Source organism: Rhea pennata, chromosome 10, assembly GCF_028389875.1.
Source record: "Rhea pennata isolate bPtePen1 chromosome 10, bPtePen1.pri, whole genome shotgun sequence".
NCBI lineage: Eukaryota > Metazoa > Chordata > Aves > Rheiformes > Rheidae > Rhea > Rhea pennata.
The window spans coordinates 16,257,390-16,279,860 of record NC_084672.1 but is presented as its reverse complement, the minus strand read 5'-3'; the positions used below and the strand labels follow the sequence as shown (position 1 = coordinate 16,279,860).

At 40.5% G+C, this 22,471-nt stretch overlaps 2 protein-coding genes across 6 annotated transcripts in view; one reads left to right on the top strand and one right to left on the bottom strand.

Annotated features, from left to right (window-relative positions):
- The window catches only part of ALDH1A2 (aldehyde dehydrogenase 1 family member A2), a 195,521-nt gene that overhangs the window by 93,054 nt on the left and 79,996 nt on the right, over positions 1-22,471 (top strand). For all 5 annotated transcript variants that reach the window (XM_062583895.1, XM_062583894.1, XM_062583893.1 and 2 more), the window contains 2 exons: positions 18,280-18,398; positions 19,980-20,092. The gene's annotated coding sequence lies outside the window, so the exon portion shown is untranslated. The remainder of the gene's footprint in view (positions 1-18,279; positions 18,399-19,979; positions 20,093-22,471) is intronic.
- The window catches only part of AQP9 (aquaporin 9), a 30,342-nt gene continuing 9,995 nt past the window's right edge, over positions 2,125-22,471 (bottom strand). The window contains exons 2-6 of the mRNA XM_062583905.1: positions 19,463-19,589; positions 16,004-16,141; positions 12,925-13,043; positions 11,055-11,272; positions 2,125-5,647 (exon numbers count right to left, since the gene is read on the bottom strand). Of these exons, the coding sequence (XP_062439889.1) occupies positions 5,485-5,647; positions 11,055-11,272; positions 12,925-13,043; positions 16,004-16,141; positions 19,463-19,589 (765 nt within the window). The 3' untranslated portion in view covers positions 2,125-5,484. The remainder of the gene's footprint in view (positions 5,648-11,054; positions 11,273-12,924; positions 13,044-16,003; positions 16,142-19,462; positions 19,590-22,471) is intronic.

The following is a 22,471-nucleotide window of genomic DNA, read 5'->3' as shown; positions in this document are numbered from 1 at the left end:
GCATGTGCTGCTTCTTTGGCTTCATGTTTGTTATCTGATGCCTCGGTCATGCTGCAGAAAGGGTTACATCTGTTGAATCCCGGGTGACATTGTTCCTGTTCTTCTGTTTGGAAGCCCTATTAGCAGCTGGAAGGCAGGCAAGGTTGCACGAGAAAAAGAGTTGGGCAGTAGAACAGAATACTACTGTAACGAGGGTGATGAAAGTATTCTTCACCTGTACAGTACCGTGTGCCTACAGCTGAGGCAGTGTCAGTATTAATGAGTCCAAACTGGTGTTCTTGGTGACAGTGTGAACATTTGAATTTCCATTTAAGACACAATACGAGTTTCCTGATGGGTTTGCAAAATGGAAACTCTGGGCGTTACTTCACCCTCCTGTCTGTTTATGTCAGGGTTCCCTGGTACAATACGTGCTATTTTCTGAAGTAACCAAACATTTATACCTGTCTTTTGGGTGACCTTGGGCCAAAAAGGTCTTGCTTTGTTTTGCCAGCTTTTGAAGTTTTCTCTCTTGTCCGTCATCCCTTTATTTGCCAGTGCAGTGTGCTGCTGCATCCCCAGTCATGATTTCTGGAGGGCTGAAGCAATGTTTGGAGTGTGAAAGAAAGCTTGATTTCTAATAATTTATAGCTGGGTCCTTACTCCCTAGGCAGGTCTGCCAGGTGGCCAGAGAGGGACCTTGCTAGTCTGTCCTCCCCTGGCATGGGGAAGGAGCTGCCTGGCTCATCTAACCAGAAAGCTTGATCACCACTGATTTCCTCCATCGTAGTAATATCCTTTGAAGGAAGTCAAGGGTCAGGAAAGAAGGAAAACCTATGTAATTGTTTGCTGTCTAGCTTCATACTATATATATTCTTTTAATGTTTGATTCAAATGTACAAAGAAATACCAATGACTACAAATACTTATCTCCTATTTTCTCCTCTGGTGCTGTGCCGTTAGATTGTGCATATAAGCAGAAACACCTTAACAGTCATAGTATAAGAACTAACAAGCTGTAAGTACAAAAAAGATTAAAAAATCCAAACTACTAATGAATGTGCACAGAATATTTTTTTTCCAGGCTGATCTTATGTTATATTTTAATAACGAGGAAAAAAGAAAGAAAAAGGAAGGCTTTAAAAATTTTATATATTTGAAACAAGTAATGTGTTGTGCAATAACAATTGTACTAAACAGAAAGAGAGCAGCTGTTACTGGAAGTTACAGTTAATTGTTGTATTTTCCAGTGCAAGGTTGTTTGGTGGGAACAGTGTGGAAAAAATGCAAGCAACTGCCAAAAAACAAGCGTGTGAGGTGAAATTTGTATTTGCTCTCATGAGAACTTTCTCACATTCATAAGTAACTGAAAAAAACATGCTGAATTTAAGTCTCTGGAGATGTATTGTACTGTATAGAGACAGCGCAGAATATGACGTTGGCTGGAGAAGGAGAGCAGAACATAAAATCAGACAGACTGCTGGGAAGGCAAGGGCTGGCAGGATGGATGGAGGGCAAAATGCCGACTCCCACTTCAAACTGCTTTTTTCCCCTCTTTTTCAGTTTCCTGAGTAAATTTGAGGCTCCTAATATTCCTCTCTCCCTCCCGCCTCCTCAGAACAGGTTTCCACGTGTCTTTCAAACCAAGTGAGCTAAGCACGTTCCTAATACCTAATTCCTGTTACCCTCAGTGGAGCAGAAGACAGATGAATTAGCCAGGGGCATTTTGTAAGCACTGCAGGGCAAATTCTGATGCGATATATGCAGGCCTGAAAAGCCGCCGCTGCAGCGGGACTTCAGCAGCATGTTTCAGCCAAGCTGTGGCTGTGGTTGCGACCCGCGGGAAGGCGGCCGCGGGAACAGGCTGAGGCGTGGGGGCGAGGGCTGCCGTGCTGTCCGTGAGGCGACCCGGGCGCCTGGCAGCCCCGCCGCGGCCGTCGCCCGCGGGGGCACGTTCCGGTGCGTTGGCGCTGGCCCCTGCCCCAGGGGCTGCCCCCTGGGAACGCAGCTTGTTAGCGCGTTCTTGCAGCGCAAGGCTAAAAAAAATACCGTAGGTCGTAATAGGCAGCTATTTATTTCTTAATATGTTTCTAGGTGCCAGAGGGGAGGGGGTTTTATACGAATAAAAAGAGGTACTGGAATGCATTTATGAGGGATTGAATATATTTATTTTGAACTCCAACTCATTTGTCCAAATCCACAGTGAAAACTACAACAAAGTACAGTTTCTACTCTGCTCAGAGCTTGCTTCTCCAAACACTTAGCCCTGCCAATATTGCCTCCTATTGTGAATAATTGCACTGGCTTCTATGAAACAACATGCAGTAGCCAAACTTTAACCCAGTACCAGTTGCATTGTCACTCTCCAAATTACTACAGTGCTAAGTTTAGCTTTAGGAAAAAAAAAAAAAAAAAAAAAACACATTTTCCAAAAAGAGGAAAACAGAAAAGAAAGAAAAAAGAAAAACAAACCCAAACTGAAAGTTGAGCAATGCTCTAAATTTTTTTTTTCACATTAATATGATCAAGTCTGGTTATTATTAATTCATTTACCAGAACATCTTACAACTGGAAAAGCTTTCTCTTGTTGCCAACTATGTTATATTAATTCAATATGAATGCGATCACTGAATATCAGTTGACATTAAAAAACTGCATAGTTTATGCAAATTAAAAATGCCCTTTTGTTCTGCACCAAACAGATCTTGATATCTGCTGAAGCTTAAGGCAGGAGATTATTATTACTGTTCCAGTTACATTAAGGAGATACTGGTTATGGCCCTGTAGTTAAGACTCAGCTGAGTTTTGTCCCTAAAACAGGAATTCATTCTTATGAATGTTATATGATGTTATATAATGAAAATTATGTCATATCTGAGGTTGAACTATATAACACCTTTTCCCTGAATTAAATTCTGGCTTCAGGGAAGTCGGTATGAACTGCGGTATTAGTACCATGCATTTCTAAGAATTTACAAACATATTTAATATTTAATTGAAGTTTAAAAATAAGTTCTTTCAGCAAATATGGAATTGACAACAACTTGTTGAGAGCATATTTCAAGTATGCCTGAGATATCGCACCAGTTTGTCACTGCTTATGATTTTTGTGTGGATAACTTCAGAGAAGTAGATGGGATTTATACAGTAATCCAGTGAATAGGTATGATATAACTAGGAGAAGCAAGATTTTAGGCTGATTTACAGGCAGAACTGTTATGATCTGAAGGTTTTTGAGAAAATGTAGTGGAAGCACTTTATACACTTCAGCCAGTGCACAAAGACCTGCAGCAAATGTAGGCTTGTCGTGCAGTGCACAATATAAATAAATTGTCCCTTTCTCATCCCTACCTGTGTTCTGCTTTTCCCCAGGCTTTCCATGTCATGGTAAAAAAAAACATTAGTGAGGGCTATAAAGCCCACTGGCTATGCAAAAAGTTCTAGCACAGTAGGTGATAAGCTGCTTCCACCATTTTTTGATGAAACTAGTTACTTTTGGTTAACTGACTATCTGACTATTTTTATTTTCTGCACAGACATTTAATGCGCAGCGTAGGCTTCAGCATAAGTGCAAGTGCCTGTCAGAGCAGATGGCCACGCTCTGGCCACTCCTACCTGGCTAATGCCCCACCATGGCTGGCAGTCACCTCACAGAGTGACATAATGAAGCCAAATGTGCATGGGTACAGCTATATTGCCTTTTAACCTATAGCAGAGAAACAGTGAATCAAATCGGCCTTTTGCACAGGGTTTACATGAACACTGGGTAACCTACAGTTCTGTAAGTTTTCTTCAAACATGTAATTAAAGACACGGAAAAAATGTAGTTAAATTCAGAATTATACTTGTCAAGTATACAGCATCATCTGACCACAACTGCAGCAAGTAAAACTTTGTCTGACCTGCAAGTCGGTCCCTTTTGCTGCCCTGCATTTGGTGTGGCATACATGGGAGGGCGACAAAGGCATGTGGAGTCAGGGACCTGATCTATATAAAAGCTGAGGCAGAGTCTGTCCATATTATTTTCAAAACCACTTTTGATGAGGTCAAAACCTCATTGAGGTGCATAGGCCATGACTGGCAACATGAAGAGTTCCTTCCTTCAGGGAAAGATGAGAAAATAGCATGGAATTCAAGGAAGCAGCCTGTAGGAATCCAAAGGGAGTAAGACCCTAAAATGAGTGCATTGAACTGGTGCCTTAAGGCTTTGCCATGAAAATAGCTTGAGAGCATCACTGAATATGATGTCTATTTATTTATGATTGCCACCATCAACCACACACACATACACATGTATGTATGTATATGTGTGTGTGTATAAAAAGAAAAACCCTTTGAATTAACTGCATACATTCAATTTACAGTGATTAACCAGAAGTAATTTCATTTTTCAAGGTTGAAACTTGACCATAATTCTGAAATAGCATCAGTTGAATGTTGAAGAAGTGGCCTATATTCAGCCACTTCTGCCTAGTGCCAGAGAAGACGTGCTTCAGACTTCTGATGTGGAGCTGGCCTTCCTCAGGGAATTCAGGTCTGGGACTAGGTCTAAGACCTGCTTCTAATTGTAAATTAGTGCTACCAAAATAAAAAGTGCTCCCACAAAGCAGATGAAATTCTCCCTTGTGTAGATCAGCAGCACAAGGCCTCTTAAAAGCTTATGCAGCCATAGTCCTTTTGCTGACCTCGGCACAGCCTAAGCCTCTGTGGCTGGCCCATCTCCACAGGAATGAATTTTATCCAGAAAGCACAGCAGGAGAGGTTCGGGTTAATATTCTGGGTTAGGTTTTTAATATTAGGTTACATGAAGGTCAAGTAAATAGTTTAAAAATAATTGAACATCATTGCTATAAAGAACCAATGAAGTACAGCTTTGTCTTTTTGGTGTTGATCTTGTAACACAGAGTTTACCCTTTGCCATCATTCTGAACTACTAAATCTCATCAGTGATGAGTTGTTCCCTCACTGTTCAGTCAGTGGTCAGATAAACAGCTAGTAAGTTACTTAAAATCAGTACAGTTGACATTTTGGCAATTCTGATATTTTTCTTTTAAGCACAAGTCATTTTAAAATAATGGTTATAACAAGTGAGAGGTACTCTTACACATTAATTCAGCAGTGAACTAATTAAGTACCTGTGCATGCAGTTCAGTAACAATATCTCATCCATTTTTAGTTAATTAGGCAATATGATTTAGATCATCTGTGTTGAACTGACAGATAAGTGTATCATCTCACTACAGTTTCACGTAGGTGACAACCTGATGTGAAAGCTACATGATAGAACAATTTATCCCCCAAAAACCGTAACTTGATTCCAATTTTGAATGTGATCAGGCAGTTGTCTCATGAAAGAGGTCACTTCTCAACTTGTTTTCTATATAAATTTTCTGCTATGAAAAGTATATTTCTAATTGAGGCATACCGTTTTTATAAAATGGTCCAAACAATCATTTGAATAAAAACAGTAAGACAAAAAGAGAAAGAACCACGTTGTTCGCTTATCTACTCCATATTAGTAAGTTCATATTTATCATGTATGTCATTTTCTTCTCCTGGCTGAGTATCTGGATGATGAATTTCAATAAAAACGATATAGGTAACAGCTCCAAGTACTCCCCCCAGCATAGGTGCAACTATAGGGACCCACCACCAGTTATTTCCAGCCCTATAAGAAAAAAACAAGAATTATCATTATTTACTATTCGGGTTAAAACCTTACCCTTTATTTGCCAGCTAACAAGCACTGGGATGTGGCACTGGCTATACTATGGACCTTTCTATTTTGTCTCACATTTCTATAAGTGTGCGATGCCCCTGTCTGTCCTGCCCATACTGTGATTAAAATGCTTCAGAGTAACAACCACTAGTCTTGCACGGCAGAAAATAAGGCCCCTTTACTGCATTTCTTTTGGGAGCAGGGAATAATTTCTCTCTGGTGAAAAATGGGTTTCTTTGACTTACAATGAAATGAACTGGGACATACTTATTGCACAGCAATCTTGAATGATGCTACTGCCAGATGCTCATGAATGGGTTTTCAAGAGTGATTAATGCAAATGTATGTTGCAAAAATGGGTTATCTTATCTGCATGGAAATTTGCAGGTTCAGGCCTGCAGTACTGCATTCCTCTTGACAAGTATAATAGATTATACTTGACGTGTCTATATTTGCCTTGAGGAATGTAATAAGACACATTCAACTGTTAAGTGGATTATACTTGGCTAGAGTGGTCAAGATTCAAAGTTGATGATGTAGTGTCCTGTATCTGTACTTAAAATGTGAGACCTTTCAGTAAAAGGTAAGTGAACATCACACATTTTATACCTAAAATTATTTCTTATAATTGTTGTGTTCAGTTAAAAAAACCCACAAGAAGAATATTGGCTCCACTGAAATGTTTGCATTCACTTTGCACAATTAGTAGAATTTAATTTTAAATCAGTAGACTTATGCAGATTTTTAAAGAAAAAACTCCACTATTTGAAATTATAAAACCAATATATAACAGCCTCTTTATAGGAGGCATGGGCTTGTAGAGTTGCTCTCCCTTTCCTGGAGGTCCATACTCAGCTATGCCAGTTAACTGCTGAGCATTGGTTTCAGAGCACTGACTCTCTTGACTGTGTTGGTGCATGCAGGTGTTTTGATTTGATAACATGCTGTATTAATTGAATATGCGAGTCTCCCACAAAAACCCAGCCACCTCAATTTCGTGCATATTGAACATGGAGAAGTAACATTTTTTCCCTCACAAAGGACAAATTTGTCTCAGAGAGGAACTTAACAGGAAGCTACTTGGATGGGGGGGGTTACAAAACAGTAGCAGAGTAATTTTTAAACTATATGGATAATTACTCAGCACTCAGTCATATAGATTTATGCAGACGTGAACTTCTGCTTAAGTCACAGCACGAGAATAGAATAATGCTAATTTCACAGTGCCCTATTAATCATAATTTTTTTTTACTTTATTCAAAAACGCTTTGGGTTTTCGGGGGGTGTTTTACCTTTGGAATCATTTAGATTTTACTAGGAGGATATAAAATAGCCCCTGAAATTCTTCTACTGAATTTATAGATCCATTTGTTGTTCACTCACTAATGTCTGTTGGGCTCCTGGACTTCTGGAACAAGTGGACTAGGTTTTACTCTGTTAATCTGCATAGCAAAATCTACACTGGCTCTTTGCATGCATTCCCCTGTGTGGGGGGTGGAGGCGGGCGCATGATGAAGGTGTTTCTTGGCAGGTTTCTGTCTCAGCTTGTTCCCTGAACTGACGCGGGCCTTGCTGGCTCCTGCCTGACCTTCTCCAAATCACTGGCTGTGCTTGCTGCAGCTGCTGCCAGCCGTGTTTCGCATACTCTCTGCTGAGATGAGGGGCGTAAAGCCGTTGCGGAGACTGACGCCAAAGCTGCAGTGAGATCAGGGCAGAGCTGAGTTACAAGCTTCCCTGACCCTCAGTCCTCCGTCACTAAAACAGGAGCGAGTCCGCTTCGTGACGAGCTCAGGCAGCTTTGTTGCAGTACGCTGACTTCTCTTGTACCCTGGCTTGCGGCTCTGCTGCCAAGGAGCCGGGAAGGGCCTGGGGTGCTGGGTTTGTCACCATCAGATGTTTTTCCTGGCCCTATCATTGAGACCCTTGGTTCTGCTCGCTGGATTCAGCTAGCCAAAGCTGTGGGGCAAAGGGATGGCAGCCCCCGCGCCTTGGGCTGAATTGCACGTGGCAGCACAGCCGGGCGAGGGAGCAGGTTGCGGAGTTGAAGGCACAGGGGCTGGGCCAGCAGTGCTATGAGAACTCCAAAACCTTCCAGGAAAATTCAGCTCTGACTATAGCACATAAGCTACATGGGCTAGAAACTTTGGCCCTTTATGGACTTTAAAATTAATTTCCCACCTCATCAGCAGCTGCTGGGTGGTGAGATTACAATATAATTCAGGCATTTGGAAACATAGACAGTGTCCGGCCGCTGTTTTACCCTTTGGAAAGAATGCAAAACATTGGAGAAGTGACCTAGCTATAGAAATGCCTGTGCAGACAAGACGGACGTCTGCTGACCGGTTCCAAAGCGCGGCCCGTCTCAGCGCCGCTGCTGGCACGAGGCCCGCGGTGGTGGCCACGAGGTGTCAGCGTTACCGCGCGCCCGCGGCAGCCAAGGCGGCACCGGCCAGCGCGGTAGCTGCTGCCTTACACCCGGCCTCGCCCCGTGCCAGCAAAAAAGTGAAAAAGAAACATATCATAACCAGAGGGGTGAGATATTTGATGGCTAGTCTCAAATCCTGATGTACGGTGTAGAGCTTTCTCACCTCCGTGCTGCTTTTTCTTACGCTTTGCGATACTACTTGCTTGTCAGGTCCCCAGTTTGGTGTTTGTACCCGATTTGTACAGGTACAGGTTTGTACCTGGCTGTTCTCTGGCTACTGCCAAAATTGTATCAACCCAAATTTTTCATAAGTGTATTAAGATATTAATTCTGTACTTAAGAGAGACCTCTGGTTATCTCCATTGTTACAGGACAAAACACTAGAAACCTTTACATCTCAAAAAGGCTGCAACTAATCCTAATGACGGGGGCAGCTGGCTTCAGTGACACCTACTCCCAGTTCCTTGAGGAGCAGTTTGCAGGAGCCAGCCACAGCACTGACTGAATATATTATATGCAGGATGGTGATATCTGGAGGGAGACAACCCCTCTTTCAACTATAATAGGTTAGAACAACTTGAAACAGGAGCCTTAACAAAAATTAATTTTATTGCAGTGGCTCAGGAAATCACACTATAGTCTGTCTGTCCCTAGGCTAGATTCCCAGGGAAACTGCTCCTTCAGGTGTCCTTGTGCAACACATAATAATGTCAGCATTGAGAAAACCACTGCTCCGTTCCCTCCCAGTCCTCGGGGTGACTCCATGGGCTGGGGGTAAAACTCCTCTCCAGCCTACTGGCAGCTCCCTACCTGAAAACACGGTAAAATCAGATCTTGCAGGGCCTGCAAGCACAAAGAAGAGGTAGAGGAGGGGATTTCCCCCCTCTGAACTGATCATCTCTGTGCTTAAAACATTTGCTTGGGATTAGGGAGTTAAAGAGCCTCATCCTTCTGTATCTAATCTGAAGCCAGATCTTACATATTTTAGGTGCACAGAGTAAGACAGAGAATATTCTGAAGTGAAGCTTTCGTGGGTCCCTGCCCAGCCTGGACACAGTGCTCACGTGGCGGGCACTGACCGGAGCAGAGACTCAGCAGTCCCCGGACATGCTTCCTATCCTCGCTCCAATGCCTGCTTAATGGCTCTTCAGTATTTCTTACTGTTCAGCCTCGGCAGCGCTGCCCCTGTGTCGCTGAGGAAGGTCCACGCTTAGGTCCTAATTCCTGGCTATGCCTTTTACTAGACAGTTCTAAGCAGAGGAAACACCCGAATCTTAGCTGCATCACTTCAGCGCACTTAACCCCAGCGCGGGCTGCTTCTGAGCAAGGGCCGGGAGGTGCAATACTCAGCTGCAGTTGCACAGCCTTTTCCCCTGGCCTGTAACTGATCCAAAGCTTACAGCTGTCTGACAAAGCTCTACCTGGGTCTGCACGGGAGGGTGTGTGAGTATTCCTGTTGTATCATTCTCTTGAACTTGGCTCTAGCTGTGGTATTGTAAATGAGAGCAGAGGAAGATTTCTTCTTCAATTTATACATCCCTGAGACTGCTGTAGGTTTATTCAGGTGAGGACGAGAGATCTCGTATCTAACTTTTTATGTTTTCACATTTAAATGGCTTAGTATGGTCTTTACAGTGGGGATGTATTTCCCCTCTGTGTATAAATCCCAAAACTAAACTAGGAAGGGCCTGTACTGGTACAGACATAGGATCATCTTGTAATTTTTCAAGGATAGATGAGTATGACATCTTTGGAGAGACAGAAAGTTCACAATTATTCTGTGACTAGACCAGGGTATGGGTTGTCACCCTGTGCACTTCTGCTTAAGAAACAGTGCGGTCTAATGGCATAGTGGTCAGAGCTGAGGAGGAGGAAAAGTTGGGAGATAACGAGGCCAGAGAGTGTCCTCTGGGCTTGGGCTTACAAAAGTGGTGTTACAGCCCGAGCTTTGTATCTGGCCCGCGGCCTGACGTCGGGCCCATTTCTTCTCCTCTCTCTGCCTAGTTTCTTAGCTTGAACAAGAAAAGCTTTGGTGCTGTTCCTCTCTGCACAAGCACCTGGTTTGTGTAGATGGAAGACATACTCAATAAATGCAGATTATTTGTACTTAGCGAAGTAGTTAAAATGAAATCTATTAACAGGAGCTGTCTAGCAGTCTATAGTACTTCTGGGGATTCCTGCTTGTAAATAACTGGAAAAACAATTTGCATAAAAATAAACCAGAAGATCCACCTCCTGATGATAGATCAGTGTTACTTAGGTATCCCAAAGTGACTTTAACACTGGATATGTGTAAGCTGCGGATCTGATGTGCAACTAATGAACTGTGCATTAGGCCTGCCAAGAGGGAGTGTGTGTGCCTGTGTGCATGCATATGTATGTGCAGGGATTAGAAAGTGTGGTCTAAAATGTGGGAAAATAAAGGAAGCTTTCTCTGATTCCCTCGTTCTCTCCCAAGCAGGAAGTCTGGCTTTAGATTGTTGTAGATTTCTGCAATAACTCAGTAGTAGTAATAGGCTGAATCAATCTGATGTGTCTGTTTTTTAGAGTACCCAATAAATATTCCCACCTAACTCTCTCACAGTTTCTTTTCTTTTTCTTTTTTGAAAGCTGCAGTGCAAGAGAAGAAAGCACTTTTATATTTTCAGTGACCTCTAAGAACTTCTAATATTTTGGGAAGGATCTGCTTGAAACAATGATTGATACTAGAGATAATATGTGTTTGATTTGCCCTAGGAGCAGGAAATCCTTTTTTAAGCCTGGTTCCTAAAGCACATCTGACTTAAAGTGCACAAATAGCTTTTCCTGGTATGTAAAGAATTACCTATATGTATATAAAGTATGAATTGGTACCATGTTGAATCAGGATCTTACTTTCCTAGGAAGTAATTTTAGCCAAGAGCATTTCACTTCATATCCAGGCTTACTTACGTGAATACTTCCATTCCCCATCCTGCAATGGCTGTGAAGAGCCTTGGGCCTAGGTCCCTGGCTGGGTTCATGGCACAGCCGCTGTTCATTCCCAAGGAGCAGGTAAGTACCAATATAAGGAGTCCTACTGCAATCGGCTCCAGGCCCTTTGGTACGCTGTTATTTTTTGCATCAAAAATAGCAAATATAGCCAGAAGAAGAACAGCTGTTGACATCACCTGGCCAATGCAAGAAAAGAATGTTGAATAAATATGTGCAGATTCCATCTAATAATGAAAAGAGGGGCCACAGCATCTCCATGAACTATAGTGGCTTACAGTTGGTATTTAGATTTATCCCATTATACAGAGGAGCAAAATTTGGATCAGTGTCTCTCTAGTTCAGAGTAACGAGAAATTTTGAGAAAAGGACAAGAAACGTGCTGAGGATATAGCAAAAAAAATGCTGCAACAGTCTGGTGGGAAAGAGTAGAGGATTTCAAAGTTAACTCCTGTGTGAGGTCTGATGCTTTGTTTCCACACTTTTTCCTGTCAATTTAACAATTTAGTTTATTTGATTTCTGGTAGTTCTCCTATGACAGTACAATCCGTTACATTGATATAAAGGTGTTTTATGTGACTGTAACTTACTCTGAGAGATTATCAGAATAAATATTCACATCTTTATCCAGGTATTGCATAAAACAGGATAAGCAATAAAGTCTATACATTCAAAACTGAGCAACTAACAAATTAGGAATTACCTAAACTAGGTTTGCATGTGTAACTGTAATTTGACTTCTGTTTTGCATACGCTAGCAGAGCTGCTGAGGGAAATTTTCTTGGAATGATTTTCTGATGGGAATGCCACTCTGCTTAGATCAAATGCTTTGCAAATGTGGTCAGTCTTGTTAATAATTAACTAAGGAGAAAAATAGAAAAAGATTTCTGCAATGTCAAAACATGCCATTTTAACGCTGATTTTAAAGAAACTGTATATTTACATGTATATCTATATTGGTTTATTTGAAATGACTTTTTAAAATGTTTTTAATTCTATTTTAAAATATACATGGACAAATTGATCTTATGGAAGGAAATGTCTTTTGATTGATCCAAAACAAAATTCAGAACTGTCTTTCATACAAAATTTCAAAATACTTTTTTTTTTAAGCTAGGTTTCGCAGTTTTCAAATCTTTTACATAAGGAATTTCTGTGCTCCAGCAAGCTGTAGTTTTTTGTAGCTCACTTACGCACTATTTATTTCAAGTATGCCTGAAGAGGGCAGGTAACTGGTTAGTAGTAGACAGGAGATATGAAACTTCGTTTTTCATTGTTGGATAAGCTCAAGTGCAGAATAGAGACTGGAAGTAAGACGGAGATATTTTTCAAGTTCTCTCAGTCATTGGAAAAATAACGAACACACAAATTCATTTGCAAAGACAAGTTTGGAAAGGAGTTTTGCGATACTGGAAAACTCAGTTGTGTAGTATGTTAAACTGGCTGCTTAAGCCCTGTTTGAGAAAAATAGGTTCACAAAATGAGCTGGATTTTGATGTAAGTGGATGTAGCTCTGCAGGAGTTAATGGAGAAACCCCACTTTATGCTGGGAAAAGTCTCCCACATATACAGCATTAAAGGTGTGTGAAGAGCACAACAATTAATATGATGGATGTGGAGAGAACAACTTGAAATTATCTTGCTTGTAAAATATGACTAAAATGTAATCCCTGCATACAACATTGCATTTTCATTGCTATTGTACATAGAGATGTATGACCAAAAAGGTAAGATTCATCATAGTTGTTGAACACGTATGTATTTTTTATTGCCTAGTTTTACAGTTTTCAGTATGTTTTATTTATGCAATCTAGATAGCAAGTGTACTTACCTGATCTGCAAATCCGTTTATGAGGGACAGATATGGAGCTGGGTATGTTGCAAAGATATGTGCTGTTGCGTTAGGTCCTGTGACTTCAAGTGCTCCGCTGCTATAATCCATAAAGGCATCTGCAGAAAACAGGCATTACCTGGTTGTACTCTCTGTAAACACTAGGTCTTCTAGGACTAGAATAGAGTTGATGCTGTGTGCACTCCACATTCTGCACTGAAAATTATTGTTTTATCTGGGAGCACAGTTTAAAGCTTTGAGGTGATGTGCTAATCCATGCCCTCCTGTCTCATCTCTCCTGCTGTGTATTGAAGTACTTGTTTTATGTATTACAGCTTTCAAAATGGGCCCCCTCCCCCCGTTCATTGGTACAAAACCAGTGCAAGGAAATATTGTCTGATCTTGAGCACATTTGCATTATTTTGTAAGAGGTGCTATATTTGGCATGATGCCCTGAGAAATCCGTAGCATCCTGACTGTACTGTTATAAAACTTTCTGAATTCTCAGCCACCAGGAATTACTGCTATTCCATCCAACAGTTGTGCAATGACTTGTTCCGGGAGTGAGCTCTCCTGAGAAAACTCCCTTTCTAAAGAAGTTTGAATTTTTCATTCTGGGCTTTACACTCAACTATTATACCAGTCGTCAAAGATGCAAGGGGAGGAATTAGCTCCAAAACTTGGGTTCTTTTTGGTATATTCAGAGTATATTCTAAATAGTATAATAGAACTTCCATCTCAGAACAATTTGCTACCTTGACAAGCCCTGAGATGTTAGAAATGGGAACACTCTAAGATCAAGTACTTAAGAATCTGCATGAACAAACAAGAAGAAACCCTACACCTTTAGTTCACTAGCGAATCCAGTGATCAGGTGATTCATGTGTGTAAAGAGACAGCTCTGTGTCTCCCCTGGAAGTCAAAGTGAGGTCAGTTAGCTTCTCCTGAAGGCAAGAGGTACTGAAGAGTTGCCCCCAGTTTTTCTAGTTTTGCTTAAGGCCATGGCATGGACTCAGAGAATGTTCTGTAGTTCCCTTTGGTCTGACTCTCTTGTGTGCAGTGTTGCAATATTTTGTTGCATTTAACCACTATGAAAAAAAAAGGATAAGGAAATTTCTCAACAGTAAATTACTGTATATGCTTTTAAAAAGGCCTCATATTCAGAAGCCTAAAGTGTACATTCCCTCACTCTTTCAGGGACATCATTGAAAATGAAAGCACCTAGCTCAAGTATGTCTGTGTGGAAAGAGGAGTGTGTTGAGTTCCTATGTCTGTTTGACTGTCAGTGAGTTTTCAGTGGAGTACAGGACATTGTGGAATTGCAAGTAGCAGGAGGGCAAAGTACAGAAGAAGTTTGGGCATTAATAAGAACAAAAGGAGAGCGAAGTATTTGAGCAAAGATAAAGGATATGAGAAAACATGAGAAGTGAAAATCCTGCAATCCTGAATTACAGGAGGAAGCAATTGGAGACTAAGACAAATTCATTGTGGAAACATGCACACAAAAGCAGCTATGGAGTTTCTAAGGGTGTGCCTCCTAGCATATCTCTGTGCAAAGCACTGGTGAATGGCCTACATTAGCTCCTTGGAGACCTTTGAGAGTGGTAGATGCCATAGGTGGTCATGGGCTTGCAATGCCCTTATTGATCCACTTTTGACACCTTATCGGTCACACACTACTCTTTTCTCATCTTCATTCCACATGTCCTGGACAAAAAGAGTGAAAAAAAAGAAAGGAAGCCCCTCACAGCTTCAAATGTGTGTTCCAATACAGCACCATCCTTGCCCCTGGCTTCATCCTAGCTGTCCTGGTAGAACAGGGTTCTGGTACAATTTCAAGTGGGAAGGCCCTCTATTCCCCAGTCCTAACCCTAACCCTAACTCTCCCCTTTACCCTAGCCATAGCTGCAGCCATGTGTGCAGCAGAGGAGAGGACTCCTAGCTCCCACTGTGTGATGGGATGCAGCTCTGAGCTGACGCTGACTATCACCTTAGCCTGGCAGGATTCAGTTCGGAAGACCTGATCTCTAACCCTAACCCTGTGTTCCCTAACTCTGCTCACAAACCCTACTTTGATCTTTAACTGAGCATAGTGAATCCAACCCCAAACTGCCATGTGTGTGTTGACCTGCAGCTGCATGCTGACCGCAGCCTTTAGCTGTTTGGCTTGAGATTCAGGCGAAAACCCCATCCTGGAAGGTCACAGTTCCCAAACTCTAACCCTAACTCTAAGAAAGCCACAAAAACAAATCAGAAATAGTTGCCACACTTCCTAAAGTTTTTTCTAGTCTTGATTGGTGATCATGAATCCCAGCAGCAATTATATTATAGACTAAATCTGGACTATCAGTAGAGAGAAGCTTTGGATAAGGTAGACTGGGACAACAGAAGCAGAAGTTTGGAGTAAGTGACTGAAGGAACTGATCCAGCTGAGTGAATTCATCAAGTTAGGGAGACTTGTGTTTGTAAAGTCTGATTTACTAAGCTTTTTCTCATTGTGGCACACTATGTAATATAAACATGCCTTAGGATAGGAGTTATCTTTTTTTCCCCCTTTAACATGTGACCCCTCTGCCACTTTACCCAGAGTGCATTGCCTTTGAGAGCTATCTCTATAGGGTGGTCTGCAGCTCCGTCAGCAGGGACTTGATCTCATACCCTGTAACCTCCATGAACTACATTGGTGATACTTGCCTACAGGCACTTGGATCAAGTCTTTTTGATGTTTCTAATTTGCTTGGAAGATGAATAGCCCTATATCCTGGCTATTAAGTAATTTAAAATCCTTACTGAGAAATACATGATCTCAGAGTATCTAATTTCCCATGAATAATTTTTCTGAATTTCAGAGCATTTCCTGGAGTATTAGTGTTTCAGAAAAGTTTTAGGATATTTGGAATGTTTGAGCCTTTTTCCCTTCAAACTTTTTATATTTCTTCATTTCTTCTTTATGGCTTCAGCTTCAGTCCTGCCATTAGCTGTGTGTGAACAGAGCCCTCTGCTTGCTTGGCATTCATTGAGAAATTGTGGCCTTAGAGACTGCCTGACCTCTAGTTTGTCCTGTCTAAGGTGTACTCACCGTAATAAATCCCAAAGACAGCTGCTGCTCCAACAAATGCTCCCAGGAATTGTGCTAATATGTAAATTGGTAATTTGGTCCATTTTAACCTTCCAGTCACGCACATGGCTAATGAAACTGCTGGGTTTATGTGACCACCTGAAAAATAAATCACAAACTAACTGTCATATGGATGACTCAGATACATGGAAATAGGTGAAGTATTAGTAAAAATGTGGGCACTTTTGAGCATGAAACTATATGCATGGTTTCCTGGACTTTATTTTGCAACTAAATGCTGAATGCAATTAAATTGAAACAAATTGGATGAAATAAGAAATCAAAAAAAAATGAGAAATCAATATCCACCAAGATCCATCTTCCCTCCTGGTGTTTGCAGACTGTGCAAGCAGTTTGCTTGTATCAGACTGTGGTCTTACAGTTCATAGCTCTATGGACAACTTTATTAGAAAAAGCCTAAAACTGACCTATTGGTTGCAGTGGGAGATCCACCATTATGCAAGAATTATCTCTCTTCAAGGGCTTTGGCTTTTTATTTGCTTCTAAGGGATGAGTAGGGAACCAGGATACTCATTCAACTTAGCAAGTGTGTAGTAAGATCAAGGATTATTACTGACTTGAGTGACACCTCACGGAAAGATAGATTTAAGTCGTGTTTATATTCCCCTCTTCAGTCTTCAGACTACTCTGTTTTCATGAACATAAATGGAAATAATGTTCGATTTGCCCAGCTTCATGCTGATTGCTGGTGATCTATGCCCAGATGAAGTCCAAGAGACAGCAGTGCATAGATCCTAATTGCATTTTTTCATCAAGCTCTTAGACCCTTGATAAGGAAGCTGATGAAGTAGCTGTACCTAATGAGAGAATTCTGTTTCTTATGTCATTTCCTTTCTTAGTATTTAGGAGCTGTTACACCTAAACTCTGACAAGCAAGAGATTGAGGATGGTTCCAGCAGCACTGAAATTGTGGCAATTTCATTATCAGAATCTAAGATGTATTTATTATTATGCCATGTGCTAGTGATTTATCTCAACAAGTTTTATTAACATAGAAAAAAAGTGTTGAATGCTTTTGGAAAACTACTTTTTTTCACAAATATGTAGCCAATGCCTAAGAAAGACATATTTCTTGCCAAATTAATAGGTAGATGAAAACGTACTCCACAGTGAAAATATAGTAAACCTAGGTTTTGCAAAGACATAGCAGATCCATTGCGTAGCTTCCAAGTAAAGTCACATTTCAGCCTGCATGCTTCTTAGAAAAAAATGATGGCCTTTGTCTTTAATAAAACAACTAAAAGAGGGTGACCTTTGTCTGTCAAAGGCTAGTGATGGAGAAAGGGCCTCTATGTACCGTTTTCAGTGTTTGCTTGCACTTCAGGTCACTGAGTCATCCTCTTATGAAATCCAGGCACCTTTGATACATAATGAACTGACAAACACAGATAACAAGCTGGATAAAACCTCCTTTGTATCATTTCCTAAACACTGACCTGGTAATATCAGTCCTGAATTAATTTTGAATTCCTCTCTGTGTTTCAAATTCTTCAGCACAGAGAAATAGATGGATGGTACCTTATTTAACAGCCCTTCATGGGAATGTTGATAAATTGCTATCTTGTCTTTTGTTCTTTACTCTGGCTAAAATGAATCATTTTCCTTTCTTTCAACACCTGTTATGGTTTCCCACCTGTATGTAATACTGGGTGATTATGATGGCCAAGAAAAGTCATAATAATACTAAAAATGTCTGATTAACAAAATATCTGGAAAGAAAAAATCTAGTTGAAGGCCCTCATCTTGATACAGAGGAGTTAAAACATTCTTGGTTCTTCCGCCATTAACAGTGTTCCGATGAAAAAGAAAAATGTCAGCTTTGGAAAATGTGTTCCCCATTCATCTGTAGTTACAGCAATCACAATTACAAGTTTCTCAGAAAGGTTAAGTTTGAAAAAATGATGCGAAATTACCTTCAATTTCTCATTGAAGAAAATGAGATGGAGGAAAAGCAAGAAAGGGAAATTTCCTAGATAAAAGAGCTCAAATTCCCCAAGTGTCCAGCCCATACATTTTATGCTACTGTGGATTTAGAATTTCATACAGAAGTGATGCAAAATATTTTAGCAGTACTTAAGCATGAGACTTGTGGATGCCAAAGAGCCATAGAGTTTGCTAGCAAGGCTATATAGGAAGCAGTAGTCTAAAATGTCCACCAGTAATCAGATGTTGGATTGTCACAACCTACTGAAGTGTCTGTTTCTGTTCTTTCACAGAGAAAATGCTCTGCATGCAAAATTCTTTGTCATGGGAAAAGCACAGGAAGCACAATATTGCAACCTCTGCAACGACCCTGCTCTGCTGGAATTGAACTCTGATCTTCTATATAATAGAGGTGGATATCCCTTAAAGATGCTAATGCAGGAAGATTACTGTCTTTCGAGGTTATTTTCATGATACTGCTTTAGAAGATTTTAATTGCCTATGTGTAAACCAAGAGTTATAGTTAAAGGTTGCTCAGATAATAAGAATATACTGTCAAATTAACTTTGCCTCCTGTGAATGAACTATTCTAATCAGTTTCCGTGGCAGTGACAAAACTGCCTCTTTCACAGTACCTGGAGCATTTTCTAAAGCGAACTTGGAAACGTCCTCATGTACACTGTCTACGACTAGTTATGCAGCTAATCGTCACGGTGCAGTTATACCTAGAGCTGCATACCCAGCTGAACTTTACTCTTTCTGTGAATGGTCAGAAATTCCTGTATGAGAACTGGAGTACAGGCGAACCAGCGAAGGGGCAGTGGCAGTATATTGACAGTGTAATGGAGAATGCATCTCCAGTACTGAATCTTTTTGCTTTTTTTGCCGTCTGTAATCTGCTGCTTCTGAGAAAAAGTAGGCTGTCTTTCTTTTAAAATTTAGGGCAAGGAGCAGACTTGATATTTTACTGCCTGAGATAGGACATGGAGAGAAGTGACTGTACGCGGTAAGCCTGAACTCTGCTGGTTGTACCCGTCACTGGGTCTTTCTACCTTCTGTCTAGCTGGCAGCCATTTTGCCTGGTGACTGCTGGATTCTGTAAGCTTTTCCTTGTCACTCCTTTAAATGTGGTTTCTGTGATGACCAGGATCATTTCTATTGATAGAAATTTTTAAGGCACTGCCAAGCAGATTTCTGGTTTACAAGGACTGATTATCATAAAGGCCAGAGGTCTGCCAAGGGTTACATGCTATAGTTCAGAATTTGCTGGAAGAATTTATTAAACACTAAAAATAGAAGGAAACAAGAAGAACACAAAAGATTTAGTAGTGAAACTCTGATGCAAATACTGCTGTAATGGTGCTTGCTATTACTAGATAGATAATTGTTTATACCATGAAACTGAAGTAATTCAATAAGGTTTCTTCAAAACTGTGGCAATGAATGCTATAAAAGAAAAAAAAAAAGGTTGCTTACCGGAAACCCCCCCAGACACATACACTGCCATGGTGACTGCCACTGCAAATCCAACAGATACTGTCATGGGCCCACCATGGGCTCCTCGGCTAAGGACAGCCTGCCCCACACTCCCACATCCAAGCGCCTGTATTTTAAAAGAGAAAAGTAAAACCATGAGCATATATGTGAAATGTTGTTAGTTTGTAACTCTTGTTGCTGTCCAGCTATAGCTGAAAATGCTGTTTAAATGTTGAAAAAATGCTGGAATTTGAAATTAGGGGCACGTGTGCTATTATTGCCTTTGCTGCAATGAATATTTGCTCTTCATTTCCCCTGCTCTGTGACCAGGAAGAATGCCTGCTAATGAGGACCTAGAGTATTAATAATTGTGTGGTAAATGGGAATCATATCCTCTAAACAGCAAGAAAGTGTTTATGACACTTTTTTTTCTTGCTTTAGAAGTCAATGAAGCATATGCTGCTCCTCATCTTTGCTTGTATTTGATGTACATGTTTCTTGTTTGCTCTCTCCCCAGAAAACACTTTTCAACTACAGTGGTGATACACAGCTCAGAACATGGAGCCCACACAAGATCTCTCTGCAACAAATCTCTGCATCTGAACGTGGAGAGGGAGTTAATAATTTGTGGTAAGTTTCAAGTCCCAGTTTATTATTATAGACAACAAAAATATTTAAAAAGTTGTGAAAGATAGATCAAAAATCTTTTAATGTCTAATGCTGAAACCCTGGAAAAAGAAAACTCTCTGGAGGTTGAAGTGTTGCTGTTATGCTGTCTTGATATCATATATTGTTCTATCAAAATACAAACTGCTAGACCTTAATACCATTTATTTAAAATGGATACAAGAAAGGAAAGAGAAAGTTGGAACAGCTAGAATGATTCTGAGTGATACAGCAAGAATCAAGTCTTATGGCAACAGAAGTAAAAATCTAAGAGTTATTATGGACCGAGGGAGGGAGAAGACAAGACAGGGCAAATCCTGGAGAAATCAGGCGAATAATGTTTGCAGTTTCATAGTTCAAACAGATTAAAAAATAAGTGATGCTTATTCCTTACAGTCCTGAGGAATTTATTTTCCCTTTGCTGCCCTCAGCTAGCTTTCTGGCAATGCCAAGAACAAGGCAAGTTTCTATGAAGAGGAGTTGCTCTGGCAGTGGGGCATGACTGAAAGTCCAGCTCAGACTAGCCTAGCGATGTTCTAGGATAGTCAAGAAATCTCAGAGTGCTTCATTGGCTCTGCAGCTTGAACAATTAACTAAAGTGGGAATATCTGAACAGTTCACATTGGAATATTCTCAGTGAATTTAAAGTAGCTTCCATTTTATGCTGGTTCTCTTCAGAATGAGGTTCAGCAAAGCATTTAAATGTGTGCTTAAGTTCACCTTTATTCAGCTTTAAAGCTTGTGCTTACCTTCGAGTGTATGTTTGTGTATTACTGAAGTCAGTAGGAAAGATTTTCAAAGGCACAAAGGGTCTTTAGTTTAAGATAGGCTAGCTGGTCCATTTCTGCTGGAAATCAATTTCTATCTTTGAAAATCTTCTCTTTAAACCTATGCCTAAGTGCTGAATAAGGACCCAACGCTATGGAATATTCCAAATAGTAACTGTGGCCTGAATTGTTCTTTTTCTTTGCAAGTGTATCTAACATGATCTGAATTGTAACATTCCTGGAATGTGACTAGGTTTATCCTGAGCAACTTTAATTTCTTTGATATTAATACGGATATTTTTTGTCCTCCTCTTCATGCTGCATGGCAGTCTGATTTTTCTTCTTTCCATAAAATCATTCCATTCCAGTTTAGCCAATGCAATTACTTTTGTCAACCTCTTTGCTTCATTTCAGTGTTTTCCTATTACTATGTGTCACCAATAACTGTATTGCAGATGCCCTTACTAACTTTGCTTATTTAAATACTTAAAATTCAGTTCTTGGTGAAATATTATTTTCAGTTGCAAGGCAGTTCTGTTCAGAGACTATGCAGTGTCTATGCAGGAAAACCTCTTCTGCCTTAGAAATAGAGCGTACCAAGAAGATTTGACGTTAGAGGTTTAACCAGAAAATCCTGGTAGAATAAGTGCTGCTTAAACAGGCAAAATCATACTTTTGGTTCTATTATTTCCCCAAGAGTTTTAACTAATACAGAAACGTGATAGAAAAACTCTGAGTAAAATTACACTCTTAACCAGCTTGGCAATTCAGACAAAGTTTCTAGTATAAAAGTACCCTGAGACTCTGTGTCATATACCCAGGTGCAGTTCTTGCCTTGAGGTTATGATCATGCAAGCAAACAAAACATGGTACGGTGCCAAAGTATTACAGCTGTCAGGATGTGTTATGGGTAGAGTTGGATTACCTGTAGTTTAGTAGACTGTATAATTGGAAGCTACAAGACAGATATTCCAAGCAGCAGTCAGCCGCTGTGTAGTGGATGACATGTACCTATGCTGTGCATTTTCTTGTTTCTGTTCGTATCACATACCTAATAATTGGCATGGTAAGCACATATGCATATACAGATATTATAAACACATAACAAAATACATTTTAGTTGTTCACAGATGCGATTAATTGTTTTTTAAACTTCACATGGAACAGTTCTACTCATCATATATTTATATGTTTAATTAATATGGGAAGAGTGGGTATCCTGGAACTTAGAAAGTTTATAAACTTATAAAGATTAGAGCACAAGACTCAGGAAGGTGGAATTAGCATACTCTAACCTTCATTTTCCAGACTTCTCAAAGGTAGTAGTCCATAAATTGCACAAGGCATAATTTAGTGAAAGGCATGGCTCAGACACGATGTGGGTTCGGAGGGCTGGTCTGGGGCCCTGCACATGCTGGAGCAAGTGCAGTTTGCATTCGCAGTTTGCATTTAGGCATGTAGTTAGATCTACAGGTATGCACATGTGTTCTGAAATGGCATACACAACATTTTGCAGATTCAAAAAAGAGGCCATTCTTTTGAAAATATTACCCTTTTCTGTGAGGATGGTGAAAAC